This window comes from Euphorbia lathyris, chromosome 10 (genome assembly GCF_963576675.1).
Source record: "Euphorbia lathyris chromosome 10, ddEupLath1.1, whole genome shotgun sequence".
In the NCBI taxonomy this organism is placed as follows: domain Eukaryota; kingdom Viridiplantae; phylum Streptophyta; class Magnoliopsida; order Malpighiales; family Euphorbiaceae; genus Euphorbia; species Euphorbia lathyris.
In genome coordinates this window covers 17,011,730-17,033,479 of record NC_088919.1, presented here as the reverse complement: position 1 = coordinate 17,033,479, position 21,750 = coordinate 17,011,730, and the positions used below count along the sequence as shown (strand labels likewise).

The window sequence follows — 21,750 nt, the reverse complement described above, 5'->3', positions numbered from 1 at the left end:
TCAACAATTCTCAGGGTTATCAGATTTTTCGGTTGACTTGAATGCCGATGATTCAAAATCAGACTTGACTATAAGACCAATCGACGCAAAGTATCCAAAGTAAAATAAAAAGGGCAGTGGTGGTTGAAAATCAACCATCTAAAAAAATGGAGAATTCTCTCTATTACTATTATATATAAAATAAAGCCAAATACATTTGGCATTGACCAGATGGATAATACGAACAATTAAGGGGGTGTTTGTTTACCTACTTTTCACCTCCTGTTTGCCTTTTCATTTTAAAAAGCAGAGTTTTAGATGTTTGGTTCGGCTTCTCCTGTTTGCCTTTTACAGTTGAAAAGCAGCATTAAATGTTTGGTTAGTGATCTCCTGTTTGCCTTTTACACCTGAAAAGCAGCCTTTTACAAAAGCAGAGAATCTCTAAAAGCAGCTTTTTCCAACAGCAAACAGCAAACCGTAACAGCAAACAGGAAACAGCAACAGCAAACAGTAGGTAAAACAAACGGACCCTAAGTATTTGGATGGTAAAGATGGTTGTTGAGATTGATGTTTACAAATTCCATAAGATTTTAAAAATATGCAGCAATTCACTCACATTGACAATACAAGGAAAAGTTTAGTCTCAAAATTATCATATTAATGCAGACAAGCAATTGGTACAAATACCAGATTAACCATCAACTTTTAAAGCTACAAAATATAACAAATTGTATGCTAAAATTAAACATTGTCCACAGGTACAGGCACGGGCAAGGACTTCCATCATAATTTCATATGAACAAAGCCTCCTTTGAAGGAACCATAAAGCGATTGTGATCTTTTGAAGCTGAAAATGTCTTCTATTTCAACCGAAACGCTTTCACTTCTATCTGATGCTCTCTCCGACGAATGTGGAGCTCCATAAACTCGGATGCTTAATGTCTTTTTATGTGATGCACCCACTTTTATATACTCATTGAAAAAATCTATGAAGTCCTGCTGTTTAACCTGCCTTATTGCTGCTACCTGTTTCAATCATATTTCATTAACAAAATCTCGTTTTCTATCTTCAAATATATCATCAATCAAGGACATGTTTAGAAAGAGTAGTTAAGTATATCATACCTCACATTCTCTCCTATCAAACTTTAGGGTCCCATCATAAATCTCTCTCCAGTAAAATCCAGATTCTTCCCTCAAATTCTTGTGCTTCTCAAGTTTCATATCAATCAAAGCATTCACATTATTCTGCACAGTCAATAATCAAGCTTTTTCAGATTCAGAACATAAGTGTTAAGGCAGGCAATCGGATTATAGGCACCATCAACTGTTCACTACCAATCATGCTGTTTGATATTATATGGTCCATATTTAATTTAAAGCATCAATCATACTAATTGAACAAAAAAAGTAACATTAAATAACTCAAACAACAAGACTTTCTACTATACTCCGGGTGCAATACATCCAACCAATGGAAAGACGGATGCATACCACCTCATTGGGAGATTATTGGTGTTAAGAGTAAAAGTGCACAAATGACACCAATTCATTGGTATGTATCTCTCGAACACAGATACAGATACCAGAACTAGAGTATAAAACTAAGAAATAGATAACCAAGAAATCAAATAAAAAAGAACCATACAACAAATCAACTAGAGAGATAACTGAGTTCCAAGATCTAAACATAGATAAGTCTTACAGGTCATTTCATCTCCCTAAAGACTTTCTCATGATCAAACTTCTATACTATAAGCCATAGTTGTGAAAGGAGCAAGGGGCTAAAGACTTTCTCATGATCAAACTTCTATACTATAAGCCATAGTTGTGAAAGGAGCAAGGGGGTCCTAGATGAGGACCTGAGCGACACAAGGCGCACCAAAACAAAACAACATAATTATAATCCATAGTAAAATTTAAATCTAAATACCAAAGTTCAACTTCAACTAAACACTAAATTAATAACTAATAGTCTAATAATAACTACTTTTTGTCAAGACTAAACTCTTTAGTCTTTACAAATCCCTATTCATCATCAAAGTCACCATCACCATCATCACTATCATCTCCATCATCATATTCTTCTTCAAGGTTCTCAATCTTATCATCATCATCATCTCCGAGGTACTCATCATCTACAAAGTCAGTTTCCTCTTCACATCTAAAAACTAATGGTGCTTATCCTTATCCTTTACCCGAAAAAAACCATACAATTACGTTGCACCTAGGTGCGCCCCACTCAAGGCGAGAGGGAACAGTAGATCAGTAATAAGAAAAGGAAAAACACAAACGAAAAAATTCTCGACTTCTATACCCCTTGTTCAAGTGTTTTAAACCTAAAACTACATGTTTAAATAAGATCAAGTTTTAGCTACAGGTAACTGAGAATAATTCTCAAACATGTAATAACAAAAAATCAGCCCTGCTCCTTGGTTTCTGGAACATAAACCAGGGATAAAAGAGATTCATGGGAGCAAACCTAAATTGCAGGAAGGAAATGCCAACCCCATACACTATGAGAGAATTTCCTGCCTCTTAACAGTGAATGAAATAAATATTTTACTAACATCACAGAGATCAGAACAAAGAATAAACAATATTCGTGTTGATATATAGTCTACTTTAAAACTTCTATATCACCTTAAATTCATCATTTGTCATCTCATAAAGTTGAGTTTCGAACATCTTGAGGAATGCCTCAACTCTCAAATCAATATGTCCAGGGCCCTGCCAGGATTACCAAAATATCAATACAGGAAGCATATAAAATTATTTCATCACGGAGAAGTTATTATTTAGTTCCCTAAATACCTTTGCTGTGGATTGGATAATAAATTGTACACCACGAATGCCAGAATCATTCCTATATCAAAAAATAATTGGTAAACCTTCAGAGTGTAGCAATTTTTTCAAGTTAAACAGAAAAACTTTAGATACCTTGGCAGGAGCGCAGTAATATATCCAAGCTGTTCAACTGATCTAAGCTGGTGAAAAGCTGCTTGTTTTGCGATTAAAGCAAAAAGCTGAAGTTTGACATTCAGCATAAAATCATCTCGATGGACCTAGATAATTTGATCATAGTGCCTATTAGAACTGCATAGAATCTGGCTGCAGAGTGGCTTATAAATACAAGCAAATTGCTTTAAAAAAGTTGCAGAATTGACATTAATTGACAAATAGATGGTCTTCAATCTTGAGAAGATATGAAATACTACGTCAATTTTCCATGCCAAAGCGACCTTTCAGGATTTGAGCAGATTTTTCCTGGTACTAAACTCCGAGAATACGAAAATGACAACGATCTCAATTTTATATATAAAGAAAAAGAAGATATCTTTGGAATAGAACTCCATTGAATAATCCTTAATCATAATCTTAAGACCAAATGAGAAATATGATCATTCCGAGTAAAACACCTTAACCAAATCTACATCCTTTAGCCAGATGCTACCAACTTTATACCGATTTATGGGGAAGGAACAAAAGAGAGGCAATACACACACACATGTAAATCTAATTGCCAACACTGATCTCCTAAAGAAAAGGATGTTTTACTGCCAACTCCATAAATAAACAATAAAAGCTAAAAAATTCCTACAGAAACCACAGGCGCTAGCAATTTTCAGGTGTTTAACACATGCAGTGCAAACATTATAAGATAAAATATCACTCCAGAAATAAGCAATAAAAAGAATATACCAACATAGAACCAAGAGGATTTTCAGGGGAAGCTAAAAATTTCCTCAGAAAATAATGAATGAACTGATAATTTTTGGGTGTTTGAACTGCACACAATACAAGCATTAAGATATAAGAGGATTCCTCTTCATGTGGAGATCCCTTCATATTTGGAATCCATATTAAAGTGTTGAAGTCCATTGCATTGATGGAAACAAAGATCCATTGAAAAAAAAAATATCTTAACATCATAGGCATGGGACAAGTCCAAGGATTTAAAGTCTGAGAATTTCATAACATGTTGAAGTAAAGATAATCAATAAATTGGAGCATGACATGCCACAGCTAAGTTTTATTCCAAATTTGTAACATCTGCTGGAGCATTTAACATGACAAAGTTGCAGTACGGACAATGAAACTAACTCTGCATATTCAAATAGCACTTCTTCACTAACAGGCCTAATTACCTGAATATAATGCACTAAAGCAGAATTGTCGTCAAGGGGATTCAATCCGTCAGTTGGATATAGATAACTCTTTCCCATTTCTAGCTTGACAACTCTATTGGTGGAATGTTGAGATGGGAACAATGGCTGACAAATTGGATTTGGACCCTTGAAAAAGACATCTTCAATATGCTCAATTATTGAGTCTGCCTCATTACGTTCCATGTTACCTAAAATGGAACAACAAAAAAATAATACTCATTCAAGATAAAAAAAAAAAATCAAGATATCACATTGAAGAGCCATTTGAGACAAAAGACCTGCTATATAACACTCCAAAAAGGCTCTTGAAAGCATCAATGGAACAAACTTAGCAAGGTCTTCAGCTTGAAGATGAGGAAGCACTTCAAGTTCTTCCATCAAGGGCCATGACTGATTTTGTAGTATCAAAGAGCAATAGTACATGGCCTGCTGATAGGGTTGCTGGAACTTGAAATTTTCGTACTCCTTTATCACCATTTCCTAGAGAAAAAATGAATCACTATCAAGAGCAATTAAGAAGCAGACACACTTCTCAAGATGTTCAATGTAATTCCTATAGCTTGTGGGGCATAACCTGAAAAGCTATGGCATGATGATCATGAAATGAATTATTCAACAATAAAAATTAAAGAAAAAGAAAAAAAAAGTTATCATTCTTTTGGAAACATTAAGAAACAGAGCATAGTTCGTTGACTAGATACTAAGTTGGTGGCTAATTGACATTAACAAAAGGAAAAAAAAAATTATATATATATATATATCTTAAGAAAATATTGTGGAACCAGCTAGGTAATGTGGGAACTTAGTTGATATCAAATATTATTTATCTTTTATCATATGAAAAGAATACAGGGAAAACATCAAAGCCACAGCTGCATTGGAGTCGTTCAAAACCACTAGAAATCACCTTAACAACCCCATTATACTTTCAAGATTTGACTTGTGTGTTCCAATTGGATACTTGGAATCGAGCCATATCTTCAACTCCATAATCCAGTCACGTCTATTTAAATCTGCTCTGCTAAACTATATTTTGGACTGGTCCATCTTCCATGAAATTACTGACCAATCACTTAGATTAGATCTCATTAGTATAGTACAAATATATGACAACATAACATTTTATAGCATCTCCACTGATCTGACCATCTCTGTCTATATATGCGGCTGAAATACATAGACTGATCCCCTCTTTTGGGCCCAAATTAGCTCTACGATCTCCAAACGAATTTGCTCACCCATGGATTTAACATACATGAATAAGATGCCATTCAAATAATAGCTGAGGAAAGGAATTTAAAAGAATTTTACTCAAATCAAATTTCAAAAATTCTTAAGAGCATTCGGGACTGGAGTCAATCTCTACCTCCACCATCATCCTCCCACAAATTTCACAGATACAACCTCATTCACCACTCGTCCTGCCACCTCCTCTACCAACGAGATCTAGCTCCAATACACAAACATCCATTGCACTCTCCCCTTCTTGTACCATCTGCCACCATGTTATCCAGGACAAGTATCCATTCGAGCCTATTTCTTCTTTGAATTCCAAGCCTGTTATACAAGATGGACTGCTGCCAAGCCTATGACTAATTGACTCTGCCACTGGCAATGAGTAGAGTACAGATGTAGAAAGGTCGCACGAGAGGGAGTAAGCTTGCTGAAGGTAGTGTCAGATGGAGAGAGCTTGCTATGGGAACGAAAGGTGGAGATTATGAAGATATTGATAGGTATTTTCCAAGTCTCAAATGTTTTTGTTGCTTTTTGAAGTTTTTGACCCTAACTTTTAAACCTGAATTCTTTGTTCAATTATCAGAGCTTATTCAATTCCTCAAAACAACTTTGCAAAACAAAACCAAGCAAGAGAACCAAGGACATATTTTAATGTTTTCCAATTTAAAAACTAAAATATAATACAATATTCATTTTAATTGCAACATCAGCTCTGATGGTGCATAATATTTCCTTGACTTTAGTAGTTTCGTTTGCACATGTTTTTACCAAACCTATCCTCAGTATATTCTTGTCCATGGTATTATGAACCTGCCAAATGGGAGTTGAAACTTCTGATTTGAAAAAAAAAAGGATTGTGCTTTCAAATATTAAGATTAGCAACAATTGCCTGAGGTACAGTTATGTCGTTCTGTCTTCAACACAATCTTTATAATTATAAGTTATAACCACATAACAAGTTAGTCGTTTCCACATTGATTATGCTATAAGTCTTCACAAATCACAAGCCAACTGAAAAGGGGCATAAATGGGAAGAGGATAACAATTTACAAAAGAATTTTGGTGATTTATTGCATGTCTAACAATGCTGATAAAGAGGAAAATTGCCACTTGCCCGATTTCAACTGTTGTAGTTATTTAAGCATGCAGTTAATGCATGGAGGACCATAAAAATCTCCTAAAGGAATACAAAAATATTGATGGATTCAAGAATCGTTTAACAAGAAGAAGCATGATTTTTGGTACAATACAAGGAAAGATCAAATAGCCGTTTGACCAGCGAAAAAGTGTCACATAATATAAACAGAACGTGTTGAACACGCATAAGATAACAGAGCTTTATTGATCTAACTTCAGATGAATGAGCAAGTTACCTTGATCACAGAAAACCTGTCACGATTGACTTTGAATTTTGCGATCTTTTCAATAACACTTTCCAACAGGATCCTGATTTTATGATTGTAACCAACAACATTGACCTGAATAAGTTGAAAAAAAATAACACATTAACAAGTGCAAGAACACTCAGTCCAGGGATTGCTTCCCCCAGCCAAGCCTCTCAACCATAAGCTAGTTTCTTCATTACAATAAATGCTATCTGTCTAAACAGGCTTTTTGCCTCTCAAATAATGATATTGTAGTTGGAGGACAACATTGAACAGAAGAAAAGCAATTCAATCATTAAGAATGGGCACAGTTCAAGGAAAAATTTAACCTATAGGCCAAAAGTATATCTTAAACTCAAATTAAAACTTCTCATTCCAATTTCAGTCTACAGTACTGGCTAAGCTGGTATGAAACATGTGCCTTTAGGTCCATAAATCAGATGTATACCATAGTATCAGATATAATCTACCAAAGTTCGATTAGTACCTGAAACCCGCTATCTGTGTTTGTAATGCCATAATATAGACCAGCAACTTGTGCATAATAAGCTGAAACACGCAAAATAAGTTAAACTGGACATACTACCCCAATTAACATAATTCATAAAAAAAAACATGGGGAGGGTAGGGGGGAGGAGCAACCATCAATTAAAAATCCAAACTATAATGAAGTGAATAGAGAGGGATTTTATTTTCAGCTCATTGACCTATACGCAATTTACCTCATCTTACCATATTCATTCAAGTAATCCATTAATAACCGTGTAAAAATATCAGTTAGAACTTCTGCCTCAGGAGAACTTCCAGCATGGGGGCAGCTGAAATCGATCTTAATATATGCCTTGGGTGTATTGAACATGGTGTCAGGCTTGTACCATATCGACGAACAAGATGACTTCCTCAAAAGAACTGGAAATTTAACCTGCTTCAGAGATCCACCGGATGAGAAACCACTAACAATAAATAATAAATGTAATCTCAAATGACAGTTTATCTTCTAACCTTCTCTTGAGAATCCTTTAGTGATAAATCAGTAGGTATGAACACATTAGCTGCTGGTAGATGTAGGCTTTCATTAGGAGCAGATAGCATCCATTCCTACATAAAGTTCAAAGAAATTACTCTTTTCTTTTCTTCTCTGAATAGGAGGCTCTAGTTATATAACGTGTGCTATCTTGGCAAAGGAGCAACAAATATCCAAACTTGTAGGCATATCCAAATAAGACAACTTTTGTTCTTGCAAGTTGTTAATGGCACGCCTTAGGCGCACATGGCAACAGACTTAGCACCTCACCACCTAAATGGCGGCCAAGGTACAGCGATCAGAGGCGCGCCATGGCACGCCTATGTGGCATGTGTATATTTTTAGGGTTTTTAAAAATTTGTAACGTAGATTCAATATTCACCCTTGGATTAGACACATCTAAGGGTAACAAAAAGAACAGAAAATATATGTTAGAATTGGAAGAGGAAGAGAGGTTCGCACAAGACAAACAACTCTGTAAAGAGAAAAAGTAGCAGAGAAGTATATAAGAGCTAAGAGTGAGAAAACGTGAAACATAAAGCAACTAAGGGGAGAATTAAGAATCAGTGAAATAAAGAATATGTTGAACTTTGGAGACCAAACTACAAAAGATTTCAACTTTGAAGAGGATTATGATGAGGATGAAGAGGATCAGTTCCTTGAAGAAGAATTTGAAGATGTTTTAGATTAGGGTGATAGTGATGAATGATGAGAGATGAATTTGGGGAGTTCTGATGAGAAGCAACTATTCATCGACTTAGAATTTACTATTTAAGAACAGTTGAACTTCAGATAAAGGATATGGGGATTATTGCATTTAGAATTTATTTATGATCAAGAGTATTGTCATAGTCTAGTATTTATTCTATTTTGATTTTAGAATTTATCATTTCTTATAATTTAAATATTATAATTTATAGTTTTATAAATTTTATTTTGTTAATGCGCCTTGTGTTACTCAAGCGCGCCAAGGATCCAGAACCCCCTTGCGCCTTAGTGCGCCGTGCACCATTAATAACTACAGTAAAACCTCTATAAATTAATAATGTTGGGACCATGAAATTTTATTAATTTATAGAGATATTAATTTATCGAGTATAAATTTACTGAACTGGCCCAAGTCGGGACCAGAAGGAATTATTATTTTAAAGAGATTATTTTATCGAGTATTAGTTTATGAAGATTTTATTGTATGTCTTCTTGCAGTAATTTTCACTTGGTATCAGCTGTATGTTACAGTGCCTGCATAAGACTTTGTATCAACTATATGCTACAGTTTGTACATAAGACTTAGTATCAGCTGTAAAAGAGTGTAATCCCAGGAGCAATTATACGGATTAGTATCCTCATACCTGTATAAATATCTTCACAAATTCTGAATCAATATAACTTTAAATCTTCTCCGTTCTATCAAATCCTAACTAGCGCAATTCTATTATAGAGGAGATCCATGCTTTTGATGCTAAGGATACTAAGGAACTCATCAGCTTGCCTATTAGGAAGAAGGCTATTGGATGTTAATGGGTGTTTTCCGTCAGTGGCTAAAATGACTTCAATTCGGTTATTCATCTCCATGGCTGCATCACATGATTAGCCCCTGAATCAATTTGACATTAAAAACACATTCTTGCATGAGGACCTTCAGGAAGAAATCTATATAGAGCAACTACCAGTGTTTCAATGGCTTAAAATAGAATCATCAGTCTTGGTTTGGAAAATTTAGTCAAGCAATTGAGACTTGTGGAATGAAGAAAAGCAAGTGTGGTCATTCAGTCTTCTATAAAGGCAAAAAACATGATGAGGCCCCTAATCATTCTGATTTTGGTGCATTGAGCCTCTCATCTTTTATTTCAACACACCAGACCTCGATCATTTATTTTGGACCACATTAAGCCACTGCTTGCCAGATTAGTTAGCTTAAACATCTAATTTAGTTAAAAAAGTATTACTCATTTCATTTGTATCTAAAATTGTATTTTCCACGGTTCAAAAGAAGGTTCTCCAGTTTCTCTATTGCCACATCACATATAAAAAAAACTGCTTTTGAATTGTTAAGAATGCAAATTTGAAACATAGATGAAATAAATAACGCTCGGTTAACTGAGTTTTATGTTTAAAACTAACTTTTTTGGTCATCGGGGGCTCAATGTGACAAAAAATAAAAGATCATGGACTTAATGTATTGAAATGAAAGGTCAGGGGCCTAATCCACCAAAATAAGAATATTCAGGGACCTCGGGATGCTTTTTGCCTTCTATAAACATTTTGCATCTAGCATTGTTCTTCTTATGGTCCATGTGGATGATATTGTCATTATTGGAAGTGATACAACAAATGATTCCATCCCTGAAATCCTTCCTCCATTGTCAGTTTCATACAAAATGCTCGGGGGTTCTAAAATATTTCTTGGGAGTGCAAGTAATAATCAAGAAATGCATTTTCCTATCTAAAAGGAAATATATACTTGACTTATTAGCAGAAATAAGTTGGGAGCTAAGCCATGTAGAACCACAATGATACCTAATTTACAACCCACAACATATGGAATATTATATGAAGATCCTGTCAAATGTAAACTACTAGTTAGAAAAATAAATTATCTTACTGTTACTCTCAAGCCGATCTAGCATGTTCGATTAGTGTTGTCAATCAATTTGTCTTCTCCTACCATCCATCATTGGGTTACAGTTGAACAGATTCTATGCTACTTAAAGGGAGATCCAGGACGAGAATAGTGCGCATGATCAGACTGAATTTTTTCTCGGATGCAGATTGGGCAGGTTCTAAGGTTGACGCAGATCTACTATTGTTATGGTGTCTTTATTGGAGGAAATCTAGTCTCATGGAAAAGTAAGAAGCAGCATGTTGTGTCTCGATCTAGTGTTGAATCAGAATATAGAGCTATGCCACTATCTGTTAGCAAGACTATGGGGATTTGTCATCTTATATCTCAACTCCAACTAGAATCTGGTGTGACAACCAAGCGCACCCATATTACCTCTAACCCAGTGTTTCATGAATGAACCAAGCATATCAAGATTGACTATTATTTTTTCCTAGGAAAACTACAACAAAAAATCTGAAGTGTGCAAAATATGTTCATATTGGTGAACAACTGGGATATATTTTTACTAAAGTCTTAAATAAGTTTCAGGTCAATTACATAATGTAACAAGCTGGGGATGACCATATCCATGCTCCAGCTTGAGCGGAAGTGTGACAGTGTGTACATAAAGACTTTTAGTATCGGTTGTATGGGAGTAAAACCAGGAGAAAAGGAACTATAGAGATTAATATTCTCAACTTGTATAAATAGCTATATAATTTCTGAATCAATGTATAATAAACCTTCTCCATTCTATCTAAGTTAAAGTAATCAACCACTAACCTCAATCATCAGGCTCGTGATATTTTCAACAGAATATGCCGTTCCATACCATGGTTCTACCCTTTCAGTTTGTCCTTCAAATTTCTTTGATTCCCAAAAGATTCTGCAGAATAGAAAGATTAATCAGTATAAGCAATTAAGCAGCAACACACAAAGCATAAGCCTGGGATAGAAAGGTCTTGGCACTCCTCTAATATTAATTATAAGTGTTAAAAAAGGTTGTGTCATAATTGTGTTACGTGATCTATATATTTCACACAATTATATATGATATAAATGTACCAAAAATAATAATCGTATCAAACATGCCGTGTCAAGCAGGTTGCCTCTGAAATCGTGTTGTATAAAAAATTAACAGCCTTAATATTAATAACTTACTCTCCAGTAAAATAACATACCAAATTTCTCTGTGAATAATCTTTCAAATAATAGCTCTAAGAACCGGAGTTAGAAGAAATGAGATTTCCTCTAATATTAATTATTAGAACAAAAATCCAAACTAATCTAGTAAAATAACATAGGGAAAATCACAACAAAAGGGAATAATAGATCACATACGCCATAGCCAAATTACATCAACGAGGATATACAATATATGAAAAGTGACTCCAATTCCATTTATAGAGGGATAAGGGCCAAATTTGATCCTAACATTTCCAGTGAAGTGCAGATTTGGCCCTAATGTGCAAAATTCTCCAAATTTAACCCTAACGTTTTTCAAGCAAGATCAATTTCATCCCTACGTTACAGAAAAATTAAAAAGGCTAGTTTGAATTTTATTTAACTGTTACATCGGACTTTCCAAACATAAATTATGTCTAAAATATTTAATGTGTTAACATAGTTACAAAAAACCAATTAAAATGTTAACAGCTAAGTCGTCACATATAAGTTAATCATAATTATTTGTCAAAGTGTCTAAAATGTTCATCGAGTTACTAATATAGTTACAAATAATCGACAAAAACTTGTTTGGAATGTCCGATGTGATAATTAAATAATAACCAAACTAGTTTTTTAAAAAAATCGGTACCCTAGGGCAAAAATTAATCTTGCTTGGAAACATGGTTAAATTTGCCCTATTTCATACATTAAGGCTAAATTTCCACTTCTTCAAAACCGTTAGTGTCAAATTTGATCCTTGTCCCATTTATAAAAATAGTTGAAATAAAGTCATCTCCTAAATAGTGGTTATGTACACAGCTTAGGTAATCATATTTAGAAGTGAAAAACTATTACAATGCTTTTTTGTAGCCCCAAGTTTTACCAGGATATACTCATCAATGCACACACTATTATTGTATTATTATGTTATTTTGTACTCAACCAAAATGTCAAGTGAAAGCCATACCAATCACTGACGAGAGGCAAAATATAAGAGAAACCAATTTGTAGATGAAAAATAAACACAAATAAAAACTGAAATTTATAGGATTGGCATCATTAAAATTTATCTAGTGTTTTACTTATATAGGATACATGAATTGAGTTAAAAGTAAATGTAGATCTTTCTTGATCAAGCCTCTCTAATCCAATCCCAGCGATACACAGTTCGCCAAGGAAAGGCTTCTTCGGCCAAATTTTGCTTATCAAAATCCAGCTAGAATTCCCTATTCTTAGAACTTATAAACATAATAGTAAATTATGCTATACTGATTAGAAGTTGTAGCATCTTTCTACTTATAAAGCCAAATGAGAAGGAGATAGAATAAGACATAACCATTGAACAAGATTAGATGTAAAGAGCAAGGAAGACAATAACTAAAATGTGACATGTAACCTACTTTCTTCATTGCATGAAGTTTGTGACTCCTTCCAGAACCAAAAGTTACCTGACATTGGATGGAGAAAGCTGATCCAAAACCATTTGGATTATGCTTGGAGTAAACTTAGAAGGCAAAGATGACCCCACCAGCCAATCTTTAGGAGGATATAACTGAACCAAAAATTAATAAAAAATCAAACACTTCCTTTAATGTTTATACTTCTGTATATACACACATTTGTAAGTGTTGAGTTGTAAATGCATTGTCACGGTAGTTTCCATGCATATGGTATGGTAGGTGAGGATTAGTTTATGTGGTTGTATTCCTTGACTAACATATAGAGAACATCATTTTCCTCCTATTTCATATATCATGGTACCTGGTTTCTGGATTTTAGTTTTGGGTTTCTGACTTTGTGGATTTTGTGTTCTCAATTACGTTTAACCTAGATAGAAGATCTTTGGGTCTCCATTTTCAGGAGACAATCTAGCTTCACCTTCAATGCAAACAAATTAGCTACCATCCTCCTAGCATCTTCTTGAAGTTCGATCACCAGAAGTTCACCATGTGTGACTCATGAGCCATTTGGTGATTTTTCCTTCTCTCTCATGCGTCAGTGCATGGTGGCATGCCCAACACTTTTACGGCCCTTGGTCAACACCTCTGCATCGCCTCTCCCTACCCAGCATCAATTTGCAAATGGTTTCTCTAGGGTCAATCTGTTAAATGTGGCTGGCATTTTTTATCTGGTTGCCTTTGGTGAAGATTGATTCCAGCAATGGGTAGCAAGTTTATCCTCTCTAACTACATGTTTAGACTTTTGTTTCCCTAGTTGAATAACTTTGTGTTCAGACTTGATTGCTATTTATTTTTTTTGATCATTGGGTTATTAATGGTAGAATAACCTGCTGATCTATCTATCGACATTTTTCCCGGAGTTGAGTTGGGTTCTCAGCTCTAATGCCAATGATCATATGATCAGTAGCTTTGGTGTTTTGTCATTTTACACATTAGCTTGCCCCCAGTACACCCTTGTGGTGGGACCCTTCCCCGGACCCTCGCTAAGCGGGGACGCACCGGGCCGCCCTTTTTATTACTACAGCTAATGTGTCCATAGCTTCTCTAATTAGTTGTAGGACATTGCAACCAACTGCATCAATTTCCTTATACTATGTTTTATGCCTATCTCAAGTTCATTTTAGTCTATTACTGAACTTAACAAAGATTTAGTTATAGTCTCCTTTTCTTCCAAGAACATTGTACTGGTAGGGATTTATGGCAGATGAATTGTATGTTCTTAATTCTACTTTTTTACCAACGAAGATCAATGGTATGTATTAGTACCTGTTAAAACACTACAACATTCTTTAGCTTCATTATAGCTTTGATCCTCATCTTAGAATATTATAACAGCTTTGCCCTAGTCTTTAACATGAATCTCGTTGTTATAGAATAAGTCAATGTAATAAATGTAAGCATGGCTAAGTCAACTAAAGCATGTCTAAGTCAACTAAATCATTGTTAGAGGCTGCTGTGGGCTTACTATGTCTACTTGATTGAAGGAGAACCTTGTATATATATGTGTAATGTTCTTAAGTAAAATATATCAATGTAGACTCTTAATCTACATGGTATCCCATGTATTCTAGTGTATTACATGGTTTCTTACACTTGTCAATTAGCAAAACTCCACAAAGTATCTTATCCTCTTAGAATGAATAAATGTCTTCATTTTATTTGGTAGCAGATATAGGATTTTTCTCCTAATTTATTGAAATTTGGTCTTTGTTATTTTTTACTTTGTGACTATTCTCGGGTTTACTTGGCACTTCCTCATGAATCATTGTTTGGAATTATTTTTCATTGTGCATTTTGTGCGAAAGATTCAAACTTAATTTATGAACATGTGTGCATTTTTAGAAGTGATAATGCTGAAGAATATTTCTCATCTTCTTGTACTGTTGCTACTCAATAAAATCGGGTGACAGAGAAAAAAAATGCCACTTATTTGCAGTTGTCCAAACTCTTTAAGTTTTGTATGGAAATTCCTATAGAATTTTGGATTGATGTAGAATTTTCTCTCTTCGCTTTTCAATTTTTGATTAATTTCTTATGTTATTAATTGTCAGACACCTTATGCTCTTCGCACTTCCTTCTAAAATATTACTCCCTTTTGATTATGCTTGTTTGTCCATACCCCTAATAGGGGCAATAGACATGAAGACCCTTACACTTATTATTTTGTTCCAAATTCTTCACCACCATCTATATATGGTCCCAGTCTCTACCTTCATATTGCTCATTGCAAAGTAAACCAATTTCTTTTTCTGTGCCTTATCACGCTTTATCACCTTCTTCCAAGTCATTTGTGGCTTCTCTATATTGTCACTTCTCCAAAATTTGAGGAACAAGTAAAAACGCTATGTTTTAGTTGTGATGACGTGTTCACACCATTAAGGAAAAAAGCCAAGTTGACAGTTAAGTTACGATTGGTTGAACAACTACACCATATTGTTTCGGATTTTGATCGCATGTTTATGCAATTTAAATGCTAGGAGAACTTTTTGAGAACCAATGATTTATATGTTGTTTTAATATATACTTCCTTTGAGATATTTGGTTATCACTGATTGTATACAATATCTATCATACTGTTATTATATTCCTTCTAGACCTGTATTTAAGAATAGAAAGGAATGGGGAGGACAAGTGGAGCTTTATCAAGATTTCTCATATAGCATGTTTCTTTCTTAATGAATTCTTGAACTTTTTTGTAGTTCAAAATAGGTAAATGAGGTAGTAGAATTTTTTAACACAATATACTCACATAGTTTCAGAGGATTGCTATAACATTTGCCCTAATGCTCGATCTGTGTCTAAGGGCCATAACAATATAACAGAAGAAAATTTGGAAATCTTCTCATTGTAAAGGATGAACTCCCTAACTCATAAAAAAAATAAGATTAGCACATGCATAAAATTGATTTCATGGAAATGGCATCCTTTGCGTTGACTTTTCAGTATGTTATAGCTACAATGGTTCAATTTTGTAACATATATACAAGGGATAGTTCATCTATGGAATGGAAGAAACAAAGAAAACCAAATATAAATATATATATACAACTAACCTCCATATTGGATGAAAGTTTGACCACATAATCAATTGGCGGGGTTTTGTCTTGATAATGGAATATTGTCTCACAAACAGCAGCAAGCTTCATTGAAATGATAAATGATTAGAATCCAAGAAAACGAACATTCTACAAATATGTTCAAAAGTATTTTTGAATCACGTGGAAGTTAATATGAACATGAAAAATACTCTTAGACCAAGCGGTTGAGGGTTCGAATCCTGACCAACACATGGTGAGATGGGCATGTGTTATACACGCTGGCCCAAGGGGCATTCACGTGTGAGGGGTGTCAGAAATTAATATAAAAACTATTATTGGGCTTAACTATCAAACTTAAGCTTTTAGTTCAATTGGTTACTTGACATAATACACATACACATGCAGCACAAGGTAAACTTTTAGGCATCATGAGACAAAATAAGAAATCAAATGAGTTGTACAATTTCTAATATTTGAAATTCATCAAGATATAATGGATAATAAAATATTAAACCTCATCAAATATCCATTTGCAAACACCAGTCTGCTGTAAGAGACTAATGTATTTGAATAGCAGCCCTACAATATCCTGCATATGCTCTGCAATTCAACCAAGTCAAGGCATATAAACAAATAAGATTAAACTGGAGAGGAAAATTACTATCAAGACTAACCATGACCAGCATCTGTAAGATCAATTGATACTTTGAAAAAAGAAAAATCCCTTGTCCAGTCCCCTTCACCAGCACCCAAACCAGTTGCCCATCCTGCATTTATTTTCTACCATGTATGATTACTGCAAATACTTTTTTGAAGAAAAAGAAGATACGGGAAAGGGGAAAGACGCAATTATTGCTTCCAAGAATGTATGCGTTGTTCAATTACCTCATATGTGTTTCACCTACCTAAGCTATATCATTTTCTACAGATATATATGGCCTTATACACTCTTCTCGCTAGAAGCAGGTCAAAAGGACAAGTGCACTTTTTGAACTCAAATTTTACCATGATAAACTATACTTACATGTACAACATTTGAACTCAAAATTCTACAAATATACCTATATACACATTTCAATTATATCATCTTGATTGGCACATTTCACTGTCTCAACTCGATATATTGATTTTAGCTCCAAATTGACCTGCTTGTTCATATTAATAAACACGAAGTTTTTGATTTTCCTTATCATTGAGAAGAACAAGGCTTAGGCCCCAAAGTTGCAACCCCATGATAATGCATATTCAATTTCATTAAGGTTAACAAAATTGAGCTTAAGGTATAAAGAAACTGACTTCATAAATGTCATCATTATCATGTCAATCGCCAGTGAAGTTTATATAAATTAGCACAGAAAATGTTATAGATAACTGAAAATTTTAACAAGCTATATATAATTTGACTGATTGCATGATGAAGGACAATGACTAACTCTGGATCCACAAACAATTACAAGTTCCTTTAATAACCTTATTATGCCTCTTGAAATTTTAAGCAGAGAAATTCATAAATAAAAATTATAAAGAACATAGCGGAAGTCTCCAAGATTGTGCCAACTATCTAGGAATCAAACTAATGAGACACTATGAAACTTTGGGAGCGAATGATCGAACAAAGACTAAGGAGAAGTGTGAAGATCTCGGAAAACCAATTTGGCTTTATGCCGGGAAGATAACTATGGAGGCCATTTGTCTAATGAGACAATTAATGGAGCACTATCGGAATAAGAAAGATTTGCATATGGTCTTCATTAACTTGGAAAAGGCATATAATAATGTACCAAGGGAAGTACTTTGGTGGGCTTTAATAAGGAAAGACATTTTGCGGAAATATATTGACATCATAAAGGACATGTATAAGGGGGCGTGCACGAGTGTGCATACCAGTGTTGGGAAGTGTTGGGAAGACGGAAGACCTCCTTATTACGATTGAAGTGCATCAAGGTTCCGCACTTAGCCCATTCCTTTTTGCCGTCGTTATGGACGAATTAACGAGTTCACTTCAAGACGATATACCATGGTGCATGTTGTTTGCGGATGATATTGTGTTGGTTGATAAGACCAAAGAAGGCGTGAAGAGTAAGTTGGAATTATGGAGACAAACTTTGGAATCTGGAGGCTTTCAGTTGAGCAGAAGTAAGACGGAATATTTGTGGTGTAAGTTTAGCGGCGACAGCAGCATAATCAGCCTGGATGGAGGGTTGTCCAGGGGTCGAATTGCTTCCGTTATTTAGGGTCTATTATTCAAACGGATGGAGAATTGGATGGAGATGTTGCTCATAGGATTAAATCTGGTTGGTTGAAGTGGAAGAGTGCTACGAGCTTCTTTTGCGATCCGATCCCAGTAAGCCTAATACGGCAATTAGACCTGCATTGTTATATGGTACGGAAGTTGAGCAGTGAAACACTGTCGCATTCATAAGATGTCGGTGGCGAAGATGCGTATGTTGCAATGATGTGTGGCTATACGAGAAAGGATCGGGTGAGGAATGAAATAATTAGGACGAAAATAGGGGTTACATCTATTTGAGAATAAAATGAGGGAAAATCGACTAAGGTGGTTTGGCCATGTAATACGAAGAGCGCTTGATGCGCCAGTTAGAAGGATTGAAGAGTGGCAAAGGGATGCAATGGTGAGGGGTAGGGGAAGGCCTAAACAAACTTGGAAGAGGGTGATTGAGAGTAATATGATTGTGGATAGGACGGAGTGGAGGGAGAGAATTTATGTCACTAACACGACTTGATTTCACAGTTTCGTATGACGGTTCATGTTAGCCGACCCCGAATCATTTCGGGACTAAGGCTTTGTTGTTGTTGATGTATAGCAGAAGTCTCTAGCACAATTACAGAGAAAAAGCAACATATCCATTGAATGCTTAATTATTTAACAACATATAACTCTCAGAATAAATTAGGATTCCAAACATATAAGAAATTCTAACAACATAAGCACATAAAGGATGTGCAAAACTCACCCAAAGTTTTCAGGACATAAAACAAAGATCCTTCTCCTTCATGGCCAATAAGATGACTTAGGTACCTACATGGTCCTTCCTTGTAATGTAGAATGCCTGGAGTTATTGGCCATATGATTTTCAATCTGTGACCTTGCTTTATTGGAACAGTTTTCACAAGTAGCTGAAACAAATATAACAATAAGTAAAGGGATGAGGAAATGCTATCAAAAATGAAAAATAATAACAACAATAATAATAGTTTTGAAAGATTGAAGACATGAAGAAAAGCATTATAACTACACCAGTACTTCACAGACCTGCAAATGTTCTGAAGAGCAAGGTTCTCCAGGAAAAGATAAACAACATCTGTCATTGTTCTTAATTTGCTGAAACTTGTCCTCCACGAGGGTTTGAATTTTATCAAGGCTTTCTGAAAAGGTTATCGAAAATAATCATAAAATAACAAGCTTTGATGACAGAAGCTAAGTTTTTCAACTGACCCTTAGCATATATCACCAGATGCATGAGGTTGGCTGAATAATTTTCTTCATAAAACTTAATAAGCTCAAGTCTTGTATCCAATCCTTTTGCTTTTGGTCGAACTTCAAGGGTATCCCAGTTCCCTATGGTTGAAAAAGACGAGACATTTCAACAAATGACAGAACTTTTATTTTACAAAAACATTAAGAATCATGTTTAATTGTAAATTATGAACACTAAAATCAGCAGCAGCAAGTCCTAAGGAATAAATGTAAAGAACCCTTAAATAAAATGCAATTTTTCCTGTAACACACGGGACAGCTTTGGCTATCACACCAGCACACAGTTGGTATGCATCATTGAACCAAATTATTTGGTCATGATGACCTAATAAGAAAATCATAAACCGAGCCAAAGCAAATTGGCCCTACATGAGTATATGATATAAAAAGAATATCCAAGAGTAACTTATAATCAACATTATGAATTTGGGAGAAAACTACGCCACTTCATATATTGAAAGATAAAGAGTTTGTACATACAAGAAAGAGGATAGGAAGTGGACAGATGTACTAATCCCTATAATTGCTCCTTTGATTGCTCTCTAAAAGTCTTCTATTACGGCTAGCTTTATGCACATATGCTCATACTATAACACTCCCCCTTAAGCTGGAGCATAGACCACAGTCATACCTAGCTTGTTACAGATTAGATATAGGTTACCCGACGAAGTTTTATCAAGGACATCAACTACTTGTTAGGTGAGATGAGACCAAATGAAGTGACCGGAGATTATCCCTGGAAATGCAGAGACGAGACCACAAGTGACTGAAGGTTGAGATGTGGTGAGACAGAACACCATCTCTAGAAAAGGTGGAGTTAGTGTGTCCGCTCTCTAGGGAAGACCTGAAACTGGCTACCCAAATGTGGTTTTCTGCGGCAGACCCGAAAGTGGCTGCTCTCTGGGGCAGACCCAAAAAAAAAAAGGAAAAGAAAATATTCAATCTGAGAAACTCAACTCAGACATCCAAAACATGAACCAAACCTGAGAAGTTCAACTAGGCTCTGATACCATGTTATTTTAGGAGAAAACTGCTCCTTTTATATATTGAAAGATAAATAGTTTATATACAAGAATGAGGATAGGAAGTGGACAAATATACTAATCACTATAATGGTTGCTTCGATTGCTCCCTAAAATTCTTCTATTACAGCTAGCTTTGTTCATATATGTTCATACTATAACAAACATAAAATACATACTACAACCCACCTGTACTGAATTTATGATATGGATGGCTTTCATCACTTAGATGTTTCTGAAGCTGCACACAGTAACAAATTTCATAGAAAAATCAGTTTGAAGAGCATTATCACATAAATACAGCAGTATATGACAAATAAAATTGCTACACTTAGAAATAATAAAAGATATGTATCCCTCAAGGAAATGCTCTAATTTATGCAGTTCTGAATCTTAAATTTAAGCAACACCACATGGTTGTCCTCTAGATTCATTCATAGAGAATATCCTAAACAGGGATGAAGCTTAATTTGGGGATTAGAGGGACACGTGGTTTGGGTGCCGGGTGGAAGGAAGTTAGTTACAGGAGAGAGAGATTAGTTAGTATATATAGGTGTGTTATAAGAAGGGAAAGGACAGGAAGAATTATGTTAATAAGCACCATCAGTGGTTGGTTTGGCTTTGTTCGTTGAGCAGAGAGGGAATTTGTTTCCTGTGGGAGCTTGAGGTCTTTCTCAGCTCAGTTTGTCTTTCCACTTGTCAAGTTTAAATCTTTCAGACGTTGGTAGATCTAGAGAAAACAATGAAGAGAACTTTATCCAAAATTGAAGCTATGGAGGAGTGTTTCGATGGTAATATTTTGAAGCCTTTGGAAAAACCATCTACAGAAGTTGAATCTAACATTCCAGTAGTTACTCACATGGATGAGAAATCTCTAGAGAAGGTCTTTCTGGAGGAGGTTGCAAAGGATCTCCCACCCCAGAACACAACAGTGGAAGAAATTCAGCCAGAGGAATTTACGGAGGGGGTTATGGAGGATCTCTCATCTCAGGATACAGATGCTGTTGATATTACTCCAGCCAGAAGAATCCTCGAATCCAACTCTAAGCTGGAAAAACGAACCAGAGAGGCAACGGAAGAATGTAGGCAGAAGTGTGAAGAGTTCATGGGTCAAGAAGAAATTCAGAAGTTAGACAATACAATGGAGAGTTGGCCTAACAAGCAGG

At 35.2% G+C, this 21,750-nt stretch overlaps 1 protein-coding gene across 2 annotated transcripts in view; it reads right to left on the bottom strand.

Moving 5' to 3' along the window:
- Window positions 1-576: 576 nt before the first annotated feature.
- LOC136209784 (insulin-degrading enzyme-like 1, peroxisomal) overlaps window positions 577-21,750 on the bottom strand; it is a 31,052-nt gene continuing 9,878 nt past the window's right edge. For both annotated transcript variants that reach the window (XM_066001367.1, XM_066001368.1), the window contains exons 7-26: window positions 20,774-20,825; window positions 19,521-19,643; window positions 19,338-19,450; window positions 19,039-19,201; window positions 16,738-16,830; window positions 16,578-16,663; window positions 16,079-16,165; window positions 13,014-13,117; window positions 11,182-11,284; window positions 7,772-7,867; window positions 7,502-7,691; window positions 7,257-7,318; window positions 6,758-6,862; window positions 4,427-4,628; window positions 4,128-4,336; window positions 2,920-3,044; window positions 2,794-2,845; window positions 2,623-2,709; window positions 1,105-1,227; window positions 577-1,005 (exon numbers count right to left, since the gene is read on the bottom strand). In XM_066001367.1, coding sequence (XP_065857439.1) covers window positions 763-1,005; window positions 1,105-1,227; window positions 2,623-2,709; window positions 2,794-2,845; window positions 2,920-3,044; window positions 4,128-4,336; window positions 4,427-4,628; window positions 6,758-6,862; window positions 7,257-7,318; window positions 7,502-7,691; window positions 7,772-7,867; window positions 11,182-11,284; window positions 13,014-13,117; window positions 16,079-16,165; window positions 16,578-16,663; window positions 16,738-16,830; window positions 19,039-19,201; window positions 19,338-19,450; window positions 19,521-19,643; window positions 20,774-20,825 — 2,418 coding nt within the window. In that variant the 3' untranslated portion in view covers window positions 577-762. The remainder of the gene's footprint in view (window positions 1,006-1,104; window positions 1,228-2,622; window positions 2,710-2,793; window positions 2,846-2,919; window positions 3,045-4,127; window positions 4,337-4,426; window positions 4,629-6,757; window positions 6,863-7,256; window positions 7,319-7,501; window positions 7,692-7,771; window positions 7,868-11,181; window positions 11,285-13,013; window positions 13,118-16,078; window positions 16,166-16,577; window positions 16,664-16,737; window positions 16,831-19,038; window positions 19,202-19,337; window positions 19,451-19,520; window positions 19,644-20,773; window positions 20,826-21,750) is intronic.